This window comes from Cucurbita pepo, chromosome 14 (assembly GCF_057944985.1).
Source record: "Cucurbita pepo subsp. pepo isolate OVF chromosome 14, ASM5794498v1, whole genome shotgun sequence".
Lineage (NCBI taxonomy): Eukaryota > Viridiplantae > Streptophyta > Magnoliopsida > Cucurbitales > Cucurbitaceae > Cucurbita > Cucurbita pepo.
Window position 1 is genome coordinate 3,324,830 of NC_141811.1, and position 17,473 is coordinate 3,342,302.

Below are 17,473 nucleotides of genomic sequence, written 5' to 3' on the forward strand. Positions count from 1 at the left end.
GTCAATGTCGACCCAGCAAAGTGCTTTCGCCGTTGTAGTAAAAAAGCGGAGATAACATGACTAAATAGCTAATTGTGTTAGTATATACCAAGATTGAATACTTTTGGATACTTTCTGTAAAGCTTTAAACAAACAAAAACAAACTATTTAAAATTTTGAAGAGAAGCATCCAAAAATAAATAAATAATAAGGAATAGAATTATATAAATGAATATTTCCAAAATAATAATAATAATGAGTATTTCCAAAATAATAATAACAATAATAATTGGTTGGTTATAGAAAGTACTTCACACCATTTAAAAGACATATATTTAACTATTCTAGATTGAGCGTAACAAGGACTTGGGCCTCCAAAGAGATGAATTGTGAGATCCCACGTTGTTTGGGGAGGGGAATAAAATATTCCTTAGTGTGGAAATCTCTCCCTAAAAGAGGCGTTTAGTAACTTTGAAGAGATGCTCAGAAGGGTTTAAAACTCCAAGGAAAAGCCCAAAAAGAAAAACCCAAAAAAATACAATATCTGCTAGCGGTGGGCTTGGAACTCAAGTGATCAGGTAACTTGGATGAAGGCTACAACTTCTAACGGTTCTCAATAACGTGTTAACGTGTGAGGATGGAGATTCGAACTACAGATCTTATACTCGATGACAAATGGGATAACTAGTTGAGTTTATATTGGGGTTCATAGATTAGCATTCAACTTCACCAAGTGGCTATTCTAGGATCCACAAAAATCCAAAATCCACAGCCAAAGTTGCCAAGAAACATGTGTGCGTGGATGCATGAATCCTGAGCTATGACCAAGAATCTACGAGATTTATCCTAGTTTTCAAGGGTGAAGCCAAAAATAATGTGCAGCAATCGGTATATCAATTCTTCCTTAATCTACTGAATATTCACCACACGAGATCCCACATCGGTTGGGGAGGAGAACAAAACACCCTTTATAAGGGTGCGGAAACTTCTCCCTAGTAGACGCGTTTTAAAAACTTTGAGGGAAAGCCCGAAAGGGAAAACCGAACAATATCTGTTAGCGGTGGGCTTGGGCCGTTACAGATTCTACTCCAGCCAACTCATAATGAAAAAAGGAAAAAGAAAATTCATATATTTAGTGCAGACTTTGTAACTCAACTGGAGAAATCCTCAGAGCACAAATTCTTGAAATGCAGATATCAGAAGTAAATATATAGGTGTTGTGCTGTGTCTAGATAAAGGCAGTTTCAAAAATACTTGTTTGTATAAATGACACAGATCTATAACCGTATAAGACTTACATATTTTCATGTTCCTTCGGTTCAGAATCGACTGGTTGTTTTGCTTCCTTCATGCTTTTGTCATCCACAGCATCACTAGGGATATCCAGCCCCGGAGGTACCTTTCCAGGATAATTAGTTGTCGAGGAATCCGACCCGACCATACTGGCAGCACGAGAAACGTGATGATCAGGAAGAGGAATTTTCTTTCAAGTCTACAAAAGCTCATAAACTAAACTCACCTTCTATCTACTATGACAATGGATCGAAGCTCGCAATTTGCAAATCTGCAAGTAGACATTGCACACATCATTGCAGAGTCGATGCATTCAAACGTTCCCTAATCGAGAGCCCGCCAATGTAACCAAGCCGAAAATGAAATTAGTGAATGTAAACATAACCAAGAAAGAACATGCATTTTCTGTTATTGTTGGTTTAAACACAACCAAGCCAAAGGCATCTGATAGAGGACTGACATCTTAATGAGAATACGAGAGCAGCATACACGATACGCTAAAGGTTACGATTAACGCAAAAGTCAGTGTCGATGAAATTTAAATATATCGAATAGTTTCGAAGTAGAGGTGTATTGGGTTCACTAACTGTGTGCATATTTCCTTTTTCACCGAAGGGTGACAGTCATTTCCAAACGCAGTTAGAGTATGAAACAAAAATCCACTATGAGTAACAACGGCTATCTCCTTCTCCTTCCTTGTCCACAACCTGCAAGAAAGGAGCAAAAAAGCTATACCAGATTAACAAACAAGGTGATATCAGTGGAATAGTTTTGTTCTATTGTGTTTTATCTATCTTTGGAGTAAAAACAAAACCAAATTCTATCCATATGATATTTTCATTGATAGAAAAACAAGCCTAACAAGAGAAGCTAAAACCAGAACAGAAAATCTCAACACCAGTTACAGAAGAAGACTCCAGTTATCAATCAGCATGAACAAAGGAATATCCTAGATAAACGGGGGACGCTTTGTTGTCCATTATAAAGTCCATGCCCGACCCCGGACTCGAGGTTTTGTAGTCAATCTCAAGTACATAAAAGTCCCTAGTTGCTTATAAACAGGAACAATGAAGATGATAACTGTGGAGTGCAGCTAGGTATAGAAAAACTGTAGGTTGCACACTAAAAGCTATTCAATCCGGCCTCCAAATGAGTCAAGATTTTGTAACTAAAAACACTAATCATCTTCAGATTTAAGACCACTGAAAACCACATCATGTAACGGTGACTTGTGGTAAAAAGATAGCTGACAACATTTCATTGCAATAGCTTAATTCTGGAGTGTCCTTCATTTAAATAGACTTTGAGATATGCAAGCGGTACGCAAACATTTCCTTGTGCTCACATTTTTTTATATCAGCAGGGCATCCTAAAGAAATCAGAGTAAAAAAAACGGAAGTCTAATAAACAAAATATTCACCAATTCAGGAATTGCAAGCCTCTGGCTGCCAGCTCTTCCTTTGTCTCTCTAATGTCAGCCTTCCACAATACATCCTCGTCACTTTCTATCTGCATGGAACTTTTGAGTGTTAATCAACAACACAAATCATCCACCATTGTTACATTTTCTTGAATGAAAAGTTTCCTAAAATGATTATAAATAACAAATTTCCCACAGCTCATTGTAACATCCCAGGTACTTGCCAGTGAAAAATCAACTGCAGGAAAGAGGAATTGATAGTCGCTGATGTTTCTCCTCTTATCACAAGGATGAACTCCCTGTTAGATATAGAACACATATAAGAACTACAAATAAAATATATAACGAAAACAATAAGTCTCTGCTAAATAGTTCCCTCAGAAGAAAAAGGGGGAGATCGAAGGTATAATAAATTAGAAATCGATGAACACTTGGGAGGACCCGAACTTTATACTTGACACTGCATCGTGCAAAAATAGGAAGAAAAAAAAAATTTCCTCGACATACTTGCATATGAGGTGCATTAGCGGATTTCTAATATCGATAGCATTGAATAACAGACTCATACAAAAGACTGCATGTATCAGTAAAGTTAACTAACCCCCAGCCCAGATTTAAGTCATTTACATTCTAAATCATGAAGCAATCTAACACCCACCTGTTGCAGCATACATAAGCATAACTGAGAAGAATCAAATTTATCTAACACATACCAAATGTTCACGACAAAGCTCAACAGCAGCAATAGGTGGGCAGTTTAGACTTGAAATTGCAGCTCGTGCACTATTGCCTGCATTTGCAATCATTAGTGGCAGCACGTCCATTCCAGTTGTGTAGCCTTCACCACCAAATACTCCAACAGCGGTTTGTAGAGTCCTAGAAAATAATCAACCATAAGAAAAAATCTTCAGATTTTCCATGTTGGTATATGATTCCTTAGATATCTAACTTGGGTTACTATCGACTTCCCAGCAAAGTAAACATGAAGTAACAATTAAAATAAGCATTGAAAAGGAAGAAACTGTATTCTGAGGAACTCAAAACGTTCAAGTATCTACTTTGCACTTGAAGTGGAACAAACACGTTCATCTCTCCTCTTTTTATCATCCGAGACACAATCTTTCATGTAAGGCATTGCTCTTTCAGCTTCTTCTTCAGTAACTAAAAACTTCTTATTCCAAAAAATTCTCCAATCTCTCTGAGTTAAATTGATTTAAATTAGGGACTACTGAGACTTCGTAGTCAAGTAAATCGTGGGAATTGCATGTCTCACATAATCATCATCAAGGGCAAACTATCTCAGTTGAATTCAACGGTTCTTACTACCCAAGAAGAAAGTATGTATGGGTGTGTGACTGAACTTGTCAAACCATGAAAAGATAAATTTCTTCCAAGATTACTAATATCGGTTAGAAACAAGAATTTTGTGAGATCCCACGTCGATTGGGGAGGAGAACAGAACATCCTTTATAAGGGTGTGGAAACCTCTCCCTAGCAAACGCGTTTTAAAACCTTTGAGAGAAAGCCCGAAAGGGAAAGCCCAAAGAAGACAATATCTGCTAGAGGTGGGTCTTGGCCGTTACAAATGGTATCAGAACCAGACACCAGCCAATGTGGCAGCGAGGAGGCTGAGCCCCAAAGGGGGTAAACACGAGCCGGTGTGCCAGCAAGGACACTGGGCCCCGAAGCGGAGTGAATTTGGTGGGGGTCCCACATTGATTGGAGAAAGGAACGAGTGTCAACAAGGAAGCGAGGCCTCGAAGGGGGTGAATTGTGAGATCCCACGTCGGTTGAGGAGGAGAACAAAACGCCCTTATAAGAGTGTAGAAACCTCTCCCTAGCACACACGTTTTAAAAACCTTGAGGCAAAACTCGAAAAGGAAAGCTCAAGAAGGACGATATCTGCTGGCGGTGGGCCTTCGCTGTAACAAATTTGATATTGTTTAATGTTCCTACCCTTATTGATCTCCTCTTTTTAAAATATTGGTGAGGCCAACAATGAGAGTCAACATCATGAAACGAGAAATGACGGGGAGGTTTTACACATAAAGTTGTACATAAAAGAGTGTTAACTGCAGATAATGACATTAATACCTGAGCAAAGGGGATGTTACTACCAATTCAATCTTCCTGGAAAGACCAGATGCATGAACATGCTTACGCAAATTATCAATCTGTGACAGTTAAAAGATATCATATCAGTAATTTTCTCCCAATTGACTCTACTTTTATCTTCTTTACAATTTAAATTTTTATGACTCCCGTCCTGACCTGCTGCCATCCAAGCTGAGTAATGTGGGCATCAAAAAATTCAGGACGCATATATGCTTTATAGCTCTTATCTCCATCAACATTGTGGATTCCTTGCGCATGCCTGACCTGGATGCATTGTTTTATAAGAGCCCTTGATTTGCGAGCAAAAGCCAAGAAAGAAGGCCATCTTGAATGCCCTTCAAGTCAAATACAACCTGCTTCACATCTGCAATACTCATTTGATATAAAACCAAGAAATTTTCAAATTTGATACTGACCAGGTGAATTGTTTTGCATCGATGTAGTGGATACAAACTGAGACCTGCACCGTTGTCCATATCTGCAGAAGAATAACAATACTAGCTCAGAGTCAACCAAAGACTAAAAACAATCATAAGTTAAGTTCAAGGTTTTAAGACGGGTCTCTCAAGTAGATGTTTCCACACTTTTATAAGAAATGTTTTGTTCCCTTCTCCCATCCCTACCCTCACAAGGAATATTTCGTTCCCTTCTCCAACCCTCTCAGACTAATGTGGGATCTGGTTGGATGGTTGGATGAGGGATACAGTGAATGGGAGTTTAACCTGATTGACGACAAACCTCTTAAATGCTAACTCAGCTGAACAACTATTTTATGAGAAACCTGCCTGGAGAATGATGCAATTTGAGAAAGCTAAAAACAGTCTATAGACGTCACTACCACAAACATAATGATTGATTCCATTTTCCTTGTCTGATCACTGCAACAGCTATTACAACACTGGCAACGCAAAATCAAACCCCAACACGTGATCACCATTAATCCAACCCGAGTGACCGCTTTAATGAAGAAAATCAACACAATACGCAAAAACAAATCATAGACCATAATAAATGCCAGTACGCCATGAAACCCAACGATTCAATGAATCCACTAAGCAAAAACTCAAAAAAGATAGATTAAAAAACAAGAATCAAAGAGGTTAGGATCACGGAAACGAAAGCTAACCGATAAGAGAGACGGAGGAGGAGGAGGAGGAGGAGGAGCAACGAGCAGCAAGAGGTGGCTGAATTGAGGTCGAAATGGAGGTGGGTAAGAGGAGAGACTTGACAGGTTTTGAAAGAAATGGAGTCTGGGTTTGACTAGTGGGTGATATGATCCGAATATCAATATTAAAGGCGACGATGCCACTGATTGTCATGTCGCTGCGATGGCGAATTTGGGCGCCCTTTGTGTTCGAGATTTGTTTATTGGCTTTTGGGGAATTGGCGTATTCGCCAACTGTGTGGACTCCGGATCAGGACCATCCTCCGCACGTGACTGTCCTTCGCTGGCCTCTGCCATCTAACTAACTACTATGCTTCTCGGTCGTTAAGCTGCATCAACCCAACCCAATCCAACCTACTTTTCGACGGTTCAGTCGATTTACTTGTAAGAATACATGGGCCGGTGAGCCTCAAGAACAAGGAGCTAGCTAGCACTACAGTATCACAGTTACATTCTTTCGTTAACGAGACAGCAAAGAAGTCCATGTAAAAATCGTATTTCGTAGACAAGAGAAAATGTTTTATAAAATGTGAACGACGAAAATCATTGAAAAAGTCAACTACATGTAAAAAAGAGAGACGATTATGTTTAGTAGGAGTTAACATGATTTCGTCGAACGATCGTATACATATAAATATATGACTAATATCATTATACAACATGAAAACAAGTTACGGTCAGTTCATTGTATTTATGTTATAGATACAAGTCTATACAACATGGAAACGCAGGATGCCCATGATGTGTACGTGTGGGATGAATTAAATCCTCGTTGAATTTGATTTTTCCATTAGAAGGAGCTCGTATATGTTATGCAGTCCAGCCTGTGAATATTCCACCATACTTAGTTGAGCACCCGGTTACTGATATACTGACCCGCAATAATATCTATGACTTCTCCCAATTCGACCTGATCCAGCGAGTAGGAGATATTTTTTTATTTGATGTCAAATTGAGATATTTAAAAAAAAAAAAAAAAAAAAATGGGAGAGGAGAGATTTTTATTTTTTATTTTTTTGGAGTATATTTTATTGAGAACAAGTGAAGAGCGTAAGCAAATGGGATAATCTTGGCGAACCTTCGAATTTTGGTTCAATCGCTCTCTCCCTCCAGCCCGATTCTCGTCGACTTTTTCCTGCAAATCTTTCGATTGAAGCACCTACGAAGAGAATTCTCTTCAAATGATGTTCGCAATCAATCTTCGTTTTCCTCGCGTCCATGGTCAGATCCACAATTTCCAATTTCAATCTTGGCCGTCGCCGGCCCTTTCTAGGAGTCGGCTGCCATGCCAGATCACCTACTGCAGAAAGAAATTCAGCGACGCGGATCTCGCCTCCGATCTCGCTATGGAAGTGGCGAAAATCAACACCAATTTGATTCAGGGAGAGGAGGCGATGACGAAGAGCAGAGAAATTTTGTTCACAGAGCTCTGCGGATTTCTAGGGCTAAAATCGGAGGAGACGAAGAGATGCTGGAAGAAGATGGACGAGGAGGCGAAATTGACATTGGTCAAAGAGTTTGTGTCCGAGTGGGGGTTCAATTTCCAACCATTGTCGCCTAGGTCTGCGAAGGAAATGGTGGAAGAATACGTTATTAATGGAGAAAATTCGCCGGCAATTTCTTCTGCTTCGTCGTTGATTTCTTCGTTGAAGAAAACGATGGGATTGTGACGAACTTTGCATTTCGATCTTCAATTCCTGCATCCAATGTAAGCTGTTCTCTGCAATTTTTCTCTTTAATGGATTTCGACTCAAATTCTGTAGAACCTTTTTATTTCTTCTTTCCAAAAAAGTTAAAATTTCTTCGAAGTAATCGAATTTACCAAACCCTAATTTACATGTTAGTGGGCCGAAGTTCGATTATATTTAACAGAGACTTTCTTTAGAAGAAAAGGAAAATTATTCAATTGATCGATACTTTAGTAGGCTTTACGAGACAAATTTCCTTTTCTATAACACAACATATATAGAATGTTATATAAGATATATGATGATCAATTCCTTTTAGATGTTCTAACAAGATAAGAACTAACAAGCTAAGAATGTGTCAAAATTTGTAGCTTCTCAATCATAACGTTTATTTTTGTTGTCTATATAATAATATGTAATAACTTAAATCTATCCTTAGTTGATATTGTCCACTTTGACCATCATATAACGTTATTCTCTCCAATCGATGTAGGATCTCACAATCCACCCCTTGAGAGTAAGTGTCTTCACTGGCACACTGCTAGAAGTTTCTGTACCCTTATAAAGAATTTTTCGTTCTCATCTCCAATCGATGTGGGGATAAGTTTCTGTACCCTTATAAAGAATTCTTCGTTCTCATCTCCAATCGATGTGGGGATCTCACACACTGAGCAGTGTGTCAAGTGTGCCAGTGAGGACGTTGGGCCTCGAGGGGGGGGGGGGGTGGATTGTGAGATCCCACATCGGTTGGAGAGGGGAACTAAACATTTTTTATAAGGGTGTGAAAATTTCTCCCTCTCTAACCGATGTGGGATTTCACATACTGAGCATTGTGTCAGCGAGGACTCTGGTCCCGAAGGGGGGTGGATTGTGAGATCCCACATTGATTGGAGAGGAGAGCTATGGTCCCGAAGGGGGGTGGATTGTGAGATCCCACATTGGTTGGAGAGGGGAGCTAAGCCAGATCCCACATTGGTTGGAGAGGGGAGCTAAGCCAGATCCCACATTGGTTGGAGAGGGGAGCTAAGCCAGATCCCACATTGGTTGGAGAGGGGAGCTAAGCCAGATCTCACATTGGTTGGAGAGGGAACTAGCATTCGCAGATCCTGGTTGGAGAGGGGAACTAAGCATTCGCATTCTTTATAAGGGTGTAAAAATTTCTCCTTAGTAAACACATTTTAGGGGAAGCCCGAAAGGAAAAGTCCAAAAAGGACAATATCTACTAGGAAGAGGCTTGGGCTATTATGGTGTCAGTGTAGACCGAAATTCATATACTACGGAGGCTTTACAATATTTGACTGGTCACAATTTTGAATACTATTAGAAGTTGTTCTAGATAAAATGTAACTTGACTAACGACTCGAGTCCACGCAAATGTGAACGCTAATGGGATTAATTTTTTTATTAAATGTTACGAGAAAGCATGTGGGAATCCCCGAATGGATAAGTATGTCAAAAACCACGTTGTTGTAAATTTTTTTCCAAATGGATTGCCGTGTTTGGCCGAACCAGCTGCCCACAGGATACACTAAATCTGCCGGTTTTCAATCCCCCTTGGCCCCTGATTCCCCCTCCATTTCATACGTACAAAAACAGAGCCTCCCAATTCCAAGCCACAACCAAATCTCATCAATGGCGCCCACTGCAGCAATGCTTACTCTCTCTCACCACCATAGCAATACCCACGATTCTTCTCAGCCCATCTCCGGCCACCCACCGTCGGCAACTTCCTCCGCCGTGCAATTCTCAGCCTGGAGACTGCTCGAGGCACTTTCAGGTGGCTTTGGCAAAGTCAAAGGCGAAATTCAGGCAATCGGCAGTGGCGGTGACCGTTCGTCGTCTAAAACGAAACTTAGTGTTTCAGAGGCATTTGAATATGGTAACTTTTGGGGTTGGTAGGAAGTTCATAACATGTAATTGAGTTAGTTTAATTTGTTTTTCTTTGAGTAATAAGAACATGTAATGGTGGGTTTATAAATAAAATCAACCACCTTTATTTAACAATTTAACTCGTACTTAAATCATGATTCGTGGTTGGAATATGCTCTTCTCTTCGTACCCCTACAGATGTCGAGATAATTGATTACTCAGTACCGTGGGAAGCTATCTGCTTAAAAGAGCTATAAATAAATCGCTTTTAACCCTTCTTTCATTTAGTAAAGATCAATTTTTTTTCGAGGTCAACTTGAAGTGATTCATAATTCTATTGGGAATAGGTGCACGATTGACATTTCTAAATATCACCAATTTGATACCTACCTATTGCTTAGGACGTCTGACTAGGATTAGGAACTATCTCGAAGTTAACTATCGCATTAGTTTATCTTAGTATACGGTAACTTTCTTTAATCTTAATTTACTATTTATGTAATATTTAAATGTTAAATTTTTTGAATAAACAAATGGTGTCGTGGTGTAGTTGGTTATCACGTCAGTCTAACACACTGAAGGTCTCCGGTTCGAGTCCGGGCGACGCCATTTATTTTCTTGCTTTTTCTAATTTTCCTAACTATTATTTATATTATTAATTATAATATATTTTGTGCAATAAAATAAATAAATTCTAAATTTTATTATCAAAATTATTTTTATTTCTATATGAAAAAAGATAATAACGATGAAAATGGAGCAAGCTGTAAATGGGAATCGAATATTAATAATTAATTGTCTTTTACTGTCTAACTGGTTGGAGCTCATGCTAATGGTCTTCACCATTGACGATGAGGTTGTTAGGCCTTTGCCCTAACAATTCCTTTGCTGCTCCTCTGCTCTCCTTCGTCTCCAATTCGCATTATCGTCACTGTCCTCGCCTCTTCCCCGTCTCTCGTGTTTCCAACCATTTCTGCGTATCAGGTTTTCTTCTCCACCATTGTATCTCTGTTACTGGTTTTGATTGTCTCTTTCTCAGCGTCTCCTCTCGTTCTTTAATCGTTTTTCATCTCATATTTAGCTAGTCTATAACTGTAACATCTTGCACTTGATTTGGCAACTTGGCTTTCTTTCTGTACTAGTTTGTTTTCCAGAATGTTAATGGAAAAACCATGGCATCGGTTTGAAATACTGATTTTAGAATCTTTAATGTTCATTCTAAACTCTGGTTCATCTCTTTCTTTGTAATCATCGAATTTACCAGTTGACTGATGGGAGGAGGTTGTTCGTTACATTTTTACCTCAGACGTTCATTTCCGCAAGTATTGCTTGGAACTAAATACTAAAACCTGTTTTATAATCATTTAATTTTTGATTTTTTGTGTTTGAAAATTAAGCTTCCAAACATGAATTTCATCCATAATTTCTATTTTTTTTTTTTTATTATCCACTTTTAGTTCTAAAAAATAAGTTAAATTTTGAAAAATTTAAAGATATATAATTTTCAAATGATTTTTTTTTTTTTTTTTAGAATTTGAATAAGGAGGTAAAAACTACAATTGAAAAATTGGAAAGAACAAGCATAAATTTCGTAAACAAAAAATTAAAAACGGAATTGTTATCAAACTGCCTAATTGTATGTAGTAATTTTTCTTTTATTGATTTGTTGTGGAGTTTCTGATAGGGAAAAACTATTTGACTGTTGGAATTGAAATTGCAAGATGCGCATGAAGAAACATATTCGAATCAGATAGACTGAAATGTATTTCTCGAGAGTTATCGTTTGATCATCTGAATTTTATTTATTGTTTTCAAGTGAATTGACAATGTATTTGCAACTCTTCTTTTGGATTCTGAATCATCTTTTCTTGAGTTATTTTATCCAGTAGAATGGAGTGGGAGAGATACGTGGTTCAGAAATTCACATGGTTGTATTTTGATGTTGCAGGGGGAAAAGGTTTGGTGTTAGCAGCGCAGTTCGGCTATAAGAGCGATAGTCAGAGTGAGTTCCAACGAAAGGACTTGATGGCTGGAGAAAAGGAAATTCCAGGAATAAACAAAACCCCTTATCCACCTATTGAGCCATACAGTACTGGTCTTTTGAAAGTGTCGGATCTTCATACTATTTACTGGGAGCAATCTGGGAATCCCGCCGGTCATGTAAGTTCAGAAAATAATTTTCTATTAGTTTCATATTTTTCTTCTGAGATTTCTGCCAATATATTATAATGAACTCTTGATTAGGAAAAAATATTTGTCTCCAGTAAATCCATTCTAATACGACTATCCCTCATTTATGGTGATATACACTCGAGGTAGTTACTAATGTTACTTGGTTGTTGAGACTGTCGTGCAAACAAGTTGAACAAATTTTTATTACCTTTGGTTGGAAATATATATCTGAATGCATTTCATCCAGTGCAAGCTGCAAGTAACAATGAAAAATGATAAACATGACGGATGCAGCTTGCTGCGTAGTTTAGGATTCTATAAAAATGGACATGTTCTTGCAGTGATACAGTGTTAAGTGCACGTTTTACAGATATCATTGCTCTAAAACTAACCATCTTATGTTCTTTTTGCGTGGCCTTATCAGAGATAGTAAATTGTTGAATATGTTCACTTCGGATTCATATTAATAATCATCTTATTTAACTGATCTTGCAGCCAGTGGTCTTTCTACATGGGGGACCAGGGGGAGGAACTGCTTCAGGCAATAGAAGATTCTTTGACCCAGATTTTTATAGAATTATCTTGTTTGATCAGGTTTTGTTCTCAATCTTTACTGTGTATCATTAGGATTGTCTATCTCCGAAGTTAGAAAAATGTCTCATTTCTTGCAGCGAGGTGCAGGGAAAAGTACCCCACATGCTTGCTTGGAGAATAATACCACGTGGGACCTCATTGCTGACATTGAGAAGCTAAGGGAACACCTGAAAATTCCAGAATGGCAGGTCACAATTTCTTGAACTACTCCTTGTTTTTCCAGACTTCTGGATACCGTAATCACAGTTCCTGTTTTGAAGGTTCTGTAATCATGTCAGTGTATTCAACAATGTTTTTTATTGAGTGTAAGACTCAGTAATATATGTGGTTGTGTAGGTCTTTGGAGGTTCCTGGGGTAGTACGTTGGCTCTTGCTTATAGTCAAACTCATCCTGAAAAGGTGCAACTGTTGCCAAGTTTACCGTTCTCCTCCTAGTGAAACTTCTTATATTTGAGAAACATGCCACTTTTATCAGCATTCCTGCAGTTTTAATCATATGATTTTTCGTTTAATCCAAGGTTACGGGATTAGTTCTTAGAGGGATCTTTCTTCTGCGGAAAAAAGAAATTGATTGGTTTTATGAAGGTGGTGCAGCTGCTATATATCCTGATGGTAAACTTCTTCAGTTATTTTGTTCTCACAAAAGTATCCTATGACGTGATCTAAGAAATTTGTAATTTAAAAAAGCATTATCATTTGCAACATCTGTAACATATTAAATCAAATTTGATATTGGTCCAAGGGTATAGATTTTTAGGCACTTTCGAAATAAATTGTCTGAAAACTGTTCTGTTCACTAGATTTTTTATTCGAATGCAGCTTGGGAGACTTTTAGAGATCTTATTCCTGAAAGTGAGAGAGGATGTTTTGTTGATGCTTATTGTAAGAGATTAAATTCAAGTGATATGGAAACCCAAGTAAGTTCTATCAACTGATTTATTAGCTGCATGATTATTACTCTTTTCTCTTACCTAGTTGGCTGGTGACACTCATTTTCGGATGATGAGTTGTTTTCAACAAACATTCACTCCAAAATGTTGATTCATTTTCCAGACTCTATAGCCTTTCTTGGAAATGAATTTCCTAACAATGCCAAAAAAGCTACTCTCTGTTGTCATGTAATATGACAGAATGATATGAGAGATTGCTCAATATTGTTTCATTCACTAAATTCTTATGTATGACCTACATAAAAAGCCCTAAATTTAATAATAGAGTGTAAGATTGTTACAGAGACATTTTTGTAGCAAGGCCTCCCGAAAATTAACTCCGCTCCAGGTTTTTGAGAAAATTTTGCAATTTCATATATATGCATGTCAGAGGCAGAAGCTCTGTGGACAGTCAAATTAATCAATGCTCATTACAGTTGACTCTACGGAATGTCACTTGTAGTATGCAATGAAGATTTTGCTAAAAAGCGATGGCGGCACTTCATCTTTATGACTTATAAGTGCTGCATGCATAAGATTGAGTTTTGATGCCAGCATATATTAAAATTTGAAAGTTCATTTTGTTTGTTGGTTTATCCATGTAACTATTTTCTGTTCTTTCTGTGACTATATTGCATTTGATGATAAAGTTAGAAGCTGTATCAATCATGATGGAAACTGTTAAAATATTGAGGATAGATCAATTGTCAGCCACTCTATCTGAACCTAATAAATATAAAAATTTAATCTTATAATACTATTTTTAGAACTACAATTTTACTACGATTGTTGAACTGTAGCATATGCTACTCAAGTATGCCATATATTAGAAGAGGAAATTACAGTTTTCTCGTACAATTTCTTTTAAATCATGAGTTAATGCTTCTATATTACCTGTTTGTTTGCTAAAACTCTCCACTAATTTGCTAGTATGCAGCTGCAAGAGCGTGGACCAAATGGGAAATGATGACTGCTCATCTTTTGCCAAATGAGGAAAACATTAAAAGAGGGGAAGATGATAAGTTTTCATTGGTAAATTGTTCTTTGCTTGTAAATTCACATTTGATATCTAGAAATCTCCTGAACTGGCAAAGCTGTGTGCTTGAAACGCTTGCAAGTTGTGTGTGCATGTATGCTTTATTTTCCCTACGATTGAGAACTGCGATGGAAGTATTTTGTTTCAGGAGGGCTCCGGCTTTTCTACCGGCTGTAAACCTGCCAAGGCCATTTAGCGAAGTTTTTCTTTTCAGTTCGTGTTTTCATGTCTTTCATTTGAGGACTTAGATTTTATGAGGCACTTGTTGTGTTGCTAGGAGCTTTTTGGAAAAGTTTTGTGGGGGAAGAAAACCATTAAATAAGTTCTTGTTTGGTGAGGATTTTCCTTTGTACTGTCCCTGCTAATTTTCAAGGTCAAGTGAGAGAGTAATTCTTTTTCATTGATTTACAACAGATACAAGGTCTAATTAAGTAGAAGAAAGATCTAATATATAAAAGAAAAAAATCTTATACACAGAATCACACATTGAATACACCTAATAAATATGATAGATATATTATAGGAATAAACTAACAGTCCCAATCTTTTTTTGTTGTTTGGGAATTTTGCGTGCTCATTACGTGAGTAAACTTTGTAACTTCTAACCTATGTCTGGAAAGATGAGATGGTACAGATATAAAAATTTTGATGTCGTTTTTTGTTATATTCTACAATTATTCTTCAGTTATTTCGTGGAGTTCTTCAACTTGAGTGATGTTATAATTCTGCTTGTAATGCAACCCATAATTTTGTTTTTCTTTTACCTTTTGGTTTGACCCAGGCATTTGCAAGGATCGAAAACCATTACTTCGTAAATAAGGGGTTTTTCCCTTCTGATTCCTTTCTGCTAGATAATATTGACAAGATACGACATATCAATGCTGTAATTGTACAGGTAAATTTGCCTGTCCCATACAACATGTTGGCTTGGGTACCTCCGTTACATATTTTGGTTTATTGTATGGGTTATTCAATCTTTTCTTTTACTAATGAAAGGTTTTTTGTTTCCTAACAAAGGAAAAAAGTTCGAGAATCTGAGTCAATCGTTTTAATCTTTTGAGTTTAACAGCGTTTTGTAGTGCATGAAACAGAGGGTATTCTATCATGCCTTTCCATTCCCTCGTTAACGCTATAAATATTAAGCTTCCTTCATATCTTTTGTTATGGTTGTCAATTTGTTTTGTCTTTCCTCCTTTTGTTTCCATGTCATATAATCAAGTTAATAATACCATTATTATACTTAAGTTTTGTATCATTGATCACACCAGATGAGAATCAAGTAGAATCCGAGTTTGATAACAAGATATGAAACTACTACTTATCTTCATTTTGCAGGGAAGATATGACGTTTGCTGCCCAATGATGTCGGCTTGGGATCTTCATAAAGTGTGGCCCGAAGCTGAATTAAAGGTAAAAGAAACTGCTGCGTTCTATTTCTTTGTCTAAAATAGGTTCCTATTTCCTAACAGTTCCCTTTCATTGGGATAGAATGCGAATATATCAACTGAATGTTTCATGTTTTGCCCTATGCACTCCAAATGTACATGTGGCTTTGAAGAAGGTAGAGAGGTCTTGACATGAGAATTAGCCTCTAAATATCAACATGGAACTAGGCATTTACGGCATGATATTTGAACTATTATATAACTTGATCTCCATACTTTTGAGTTATCATTTCACTCTGCATCAAGGACGAATAGAGAAATTTGGATTTATGAATTTTTCATTATAGACAACATTTCAATATAACGTGGATGTTGCCTGTATTCTAACTGCCTCAAACTGATCGTCTCTCGGTTAAGAAATAATTTTCCAGAAGATATGAAATTAGTGTGAGATCTTACATCGGTTGGAGAGGGGAACGAAACATTGCTTATAGGGTTATGGAAACCTCTCCCTAGTAGGACACATTTTAAAACCTTGAGAGGAAGCCCAAAGAAGATAATATCTGCTAGCCGTGGGCTTCGGCTGTTACAAATGGTATCAGAGCCGGATATCGAGCGGTGTGCCAGCAAGGCCGTTGGGCCCCAAAGGGGGTGGATTGTGAGATACCACATCGGTTGGAGAAGGGAATGAAACATTGCTTATAAGGTTGTGGAAACCTCTCCCTAACAACCACGTTTTAAAATCTTGAGAGGAAGCCTAGAAGAGAAAGTCCAAAGAGGACAATATGTGTTAGCGGTGGGCTTGAGTTGTGGGCTTGAGTTGTTACCATTAGTTTCAAAAGTGGGGAGGAAAAGTATATACAAAAAAATTATTCCAGTTGATCAAAGAAGAGTTCACGAGTATAGGCTTATATTCTTACTTTCAATTCAAATGATTAGAGAAACAAAGGGCTTCAGTTGAAGTAGCCATAGGGGACCTTCTTGAAGCGAACACTGTGGAGCCTATTTACCATGCATGTTCCTGTGCATATATATATATATATATATATATATAGATCTATGATTAGAAAGTAGTTGCTGAATCTCATTACCTCTCTACGCAGATCATTCCTGACGCAGGTCATTCTGCTAATGAGCCTGGAGTAGCTGCTGAGCTCGTGGCTGCGAACGAGAAGCTGAAGAACATCCTGCAGAAGAATGGACCATAACGAGACTCCCCCACAAGTATATTTCTCACAATTTTACTCATCAAATAAGTAATCAATGTCTGAAATAATAGATTGGGGATGCCAAATTATTGTGTATTGGCATGTGTTAATGCTTGAACATTGGTCATTTCTGAATGCCAAAAATTTGAGAACTTCCAAGGAGATTATAGTGTCAATCCCTATGCGTTGAATTTCCAAACGGTCCATCATTCTTAATGTTATTTTATTGGTTCTTTTTTTGAACTTTATGTCTAATAGAATTCTAGATTTTTCTCGATGGTTGCTCTCGTTTTAGCTTTTACCCACTTTTGCTCATTGTTCTCACACTCTTTCACACGAGAAGACTGAAAGAGAATAGTAGTTTTACTGCTTCGCTTCTTGTAATTTCCTCTCTTACATTTGTTGACGAATTGTGAAGCTCGTGGCAGACTTTTCACAAGCTATGCAAAGTGGCCGACCTTACTTCCAAGGGTTATTCTCATCTTCAAGCAAAGAAATGACATATATAATCAGAAGGACTCCTTTCTAAGATCAATAACTCCGATAAGTGTTTCATCTTGCTTTATCAAGCTTTATCAACTTCCTCTACACTTGATTCGCTCGGCATCTAGAAGAAGAAA

The 17,473-nt window shown here is 37.6% G+C and overlaps 3 protein-coding genes and 1 non-coding gene across 9 annotated transcripts; 3 read left to right on the forward strand and 1 right to left on the reverse strand.

The window, feature by feature from the left end:
- Positions 1 to 1,082: 1,082 nt before the first annotated feature.
- LOC111810720 (phosphoglycerate mutase-like protein 1) lies at positions 1,083 to 6,322 on the reverse strand. Of its 4 annotated transcripts, none has more exons than XM_087117436.1 (10): positions 5,934 to 6,308; positions 5,224 to 5,285; positions 4,964 to 5,071; positions 4,787 to 4,866; positions 3,406 to 3,568; positions 2,913 to 2,991; positions 2,693 to 2,777; positions 1,860 to 1,979; positions 1,499 to 1,543; positions 1,083 to 1,421 (listed from the first exon to the last, which is right to left on the reverse strand). In XM_087117436.1, the coding sequence occupies exons 1-10, from the start codon at positions 6,124 to 6,126 to the stop codon at positions 1,274 to 1,276; spliced, it is 1,083 nt and encodes a 360-aa protein (XP_086973562.1). In that variant the 5' UTR covers positions 6,127 to 6,308; the 3' UTR covers positions 1,083 to 1,273. The 4 variants fall into 4 exon arrangements, 3 of the variants coding, with proteins under 3 accessions (XP_086973562.1, XP_023553244.2, XP_023553245.1); XM_023697476.2 differs by having other exon boundaries at positions 2,693 to 2,781; positions 2,917 to 2,991; positions 5,934 to 6,300; XM_023697477.2 differs by having other exon boundaries at positions 2,693 to 2,781; positions 2,917 to 2,991; positions 4,964 to 5,142; positions 5,934 to 6,081.
- A 676-nt stretch (positions 6,323 to 6,998) lies between these two features.
- LOC111809798 (uncharacterized) lies at positions 6,999 to 9,684 on the forward strand. Of its 2 annotated transcripts, none has more exons than XM_087117277.1 (2): positions 6,999 to 7,680; positions 8,100 to 9,684. In XM_087117277.1, the coding sequence occupies exon 1, from the start codon at positions 7,154 to 7,156 to the stop codon at positions 7,640 to 7,642; it is 489 nt and encodes a 162-aa protein (XP_086973403.1). In that variant the 5' UTR covers positions 6,999 to 7,153; the 3' UTR covers positions 7,643 to 7,680; positions 8,100 to 9,684. The 2 variants fall into 2 exon arrangements, with proteins under 2 accessions (XP_086973403.1, XP_086973402.1); XM_087117276.1 differs by having other exon boundaries at positions 8,154 to 9,684.
- A 380-nt stretch (positions 9,685 to 10,064) lies between these two features.
- On the forward strand, positions 10,065 to 10,138 carry TRNAV-AAC (transfer RNA valine (anticodon AAC)). Its single transcript has one exon. It is a non-coding gene; the product is annotated as a tRNA-Val (tRNA).
- Positions 10,139 to 10,320: 182 nt separating this feature from the next.
- On the forward strand, positions 10,321 to 17,096 carry PIP (proline iminopeptidase). 2 transcript variants are annotated; one of them, XM_023697016.2, is made up of 11 exons: positions 10,323 to 10,513; positions 11,478 to 11,689; positions 12,197 to 12,295; positions 12,373 to 12,483; positions 12,632 to 12,694; positions 12,814 to 12,907; positions 13,115 to 13,212; positions 14,155 to 14,256; positions 15,042 to 15,155; positions 15,596 to 15,670; positions 16,749 to 17,096. In XM_023697016.2, exons 1-11 carry the CDS (start codon positions 10,381 to 10,383, stop codon positions 16,851 to 16,853), a joined length of 1,206 nt encoding a protein of 401 aa, XP_023552784.2. In that variant the 5' UTR covers positions 10,323 to 10,380; the 3' UTR covers positions 16,854 to 17,096. The 2 variants fall into 2 exon arrangements, with proteins under 2 accessions (XP_086973586.1, XP_023552784.2); XM_087117460.1 differs by lacking the exon at positions 15,042 to 15,155 and having other exon boundaries at positions 10,321 to 10,513.
- The last annotated feature ends 377 nt before the right edge of the window (positions 17,097 to 17,473 follow it).

Coding starts and splice junctions, on each gene's coding strand:
- LOC111810720 (XM_087117436.1), bottom strand. CDS start 6,126: ATGACAATCAGTGGCATCGTCGCCTTTAATATTGATATTCGGATCATA. Junction 3,569..4,786: donor GTAACATCCCCTTTGCTCAG/GTATTAATGTCA, acceptor ATTATTTTCTAG/GACTCTACAAACCGCTGTTG. Junction 1,980..2,692: donor GGCTTGCAATTCCTGAATTG/GTGAATATTTTG, acceptor CCTTTCTTGCAG/GTTGTGGACAAGGAAGGAGA.
- LOC111809798 (XM_087117277.1), top strand. CDS start 7,154: ATGATGTTCGCAATCAATCTTCGTTTTCCTCGCGTCCATGGTCAGATC.
- PIP (XM_023697016.2), top strand. CDS start 10,381: ATGAGGTTGTTAGGCCTTTGCCCTAACAATTCCTTTGCTGCTCCTCTG. Junction 15,156..15,595: donor TCAATGCTGTAATTGTACAG/GTAAATTTGCCT, acceptor TTCATTTTGCAG/GGAAGATATGACGTTTGCTG. Junction 15,671..16,748: donor GGCCCGAAGCTGAATTAAAG/GTAAAAGAAACT, acceptor CTCTCTACGCAG/ATCATTCCTGACGCAGGTCA.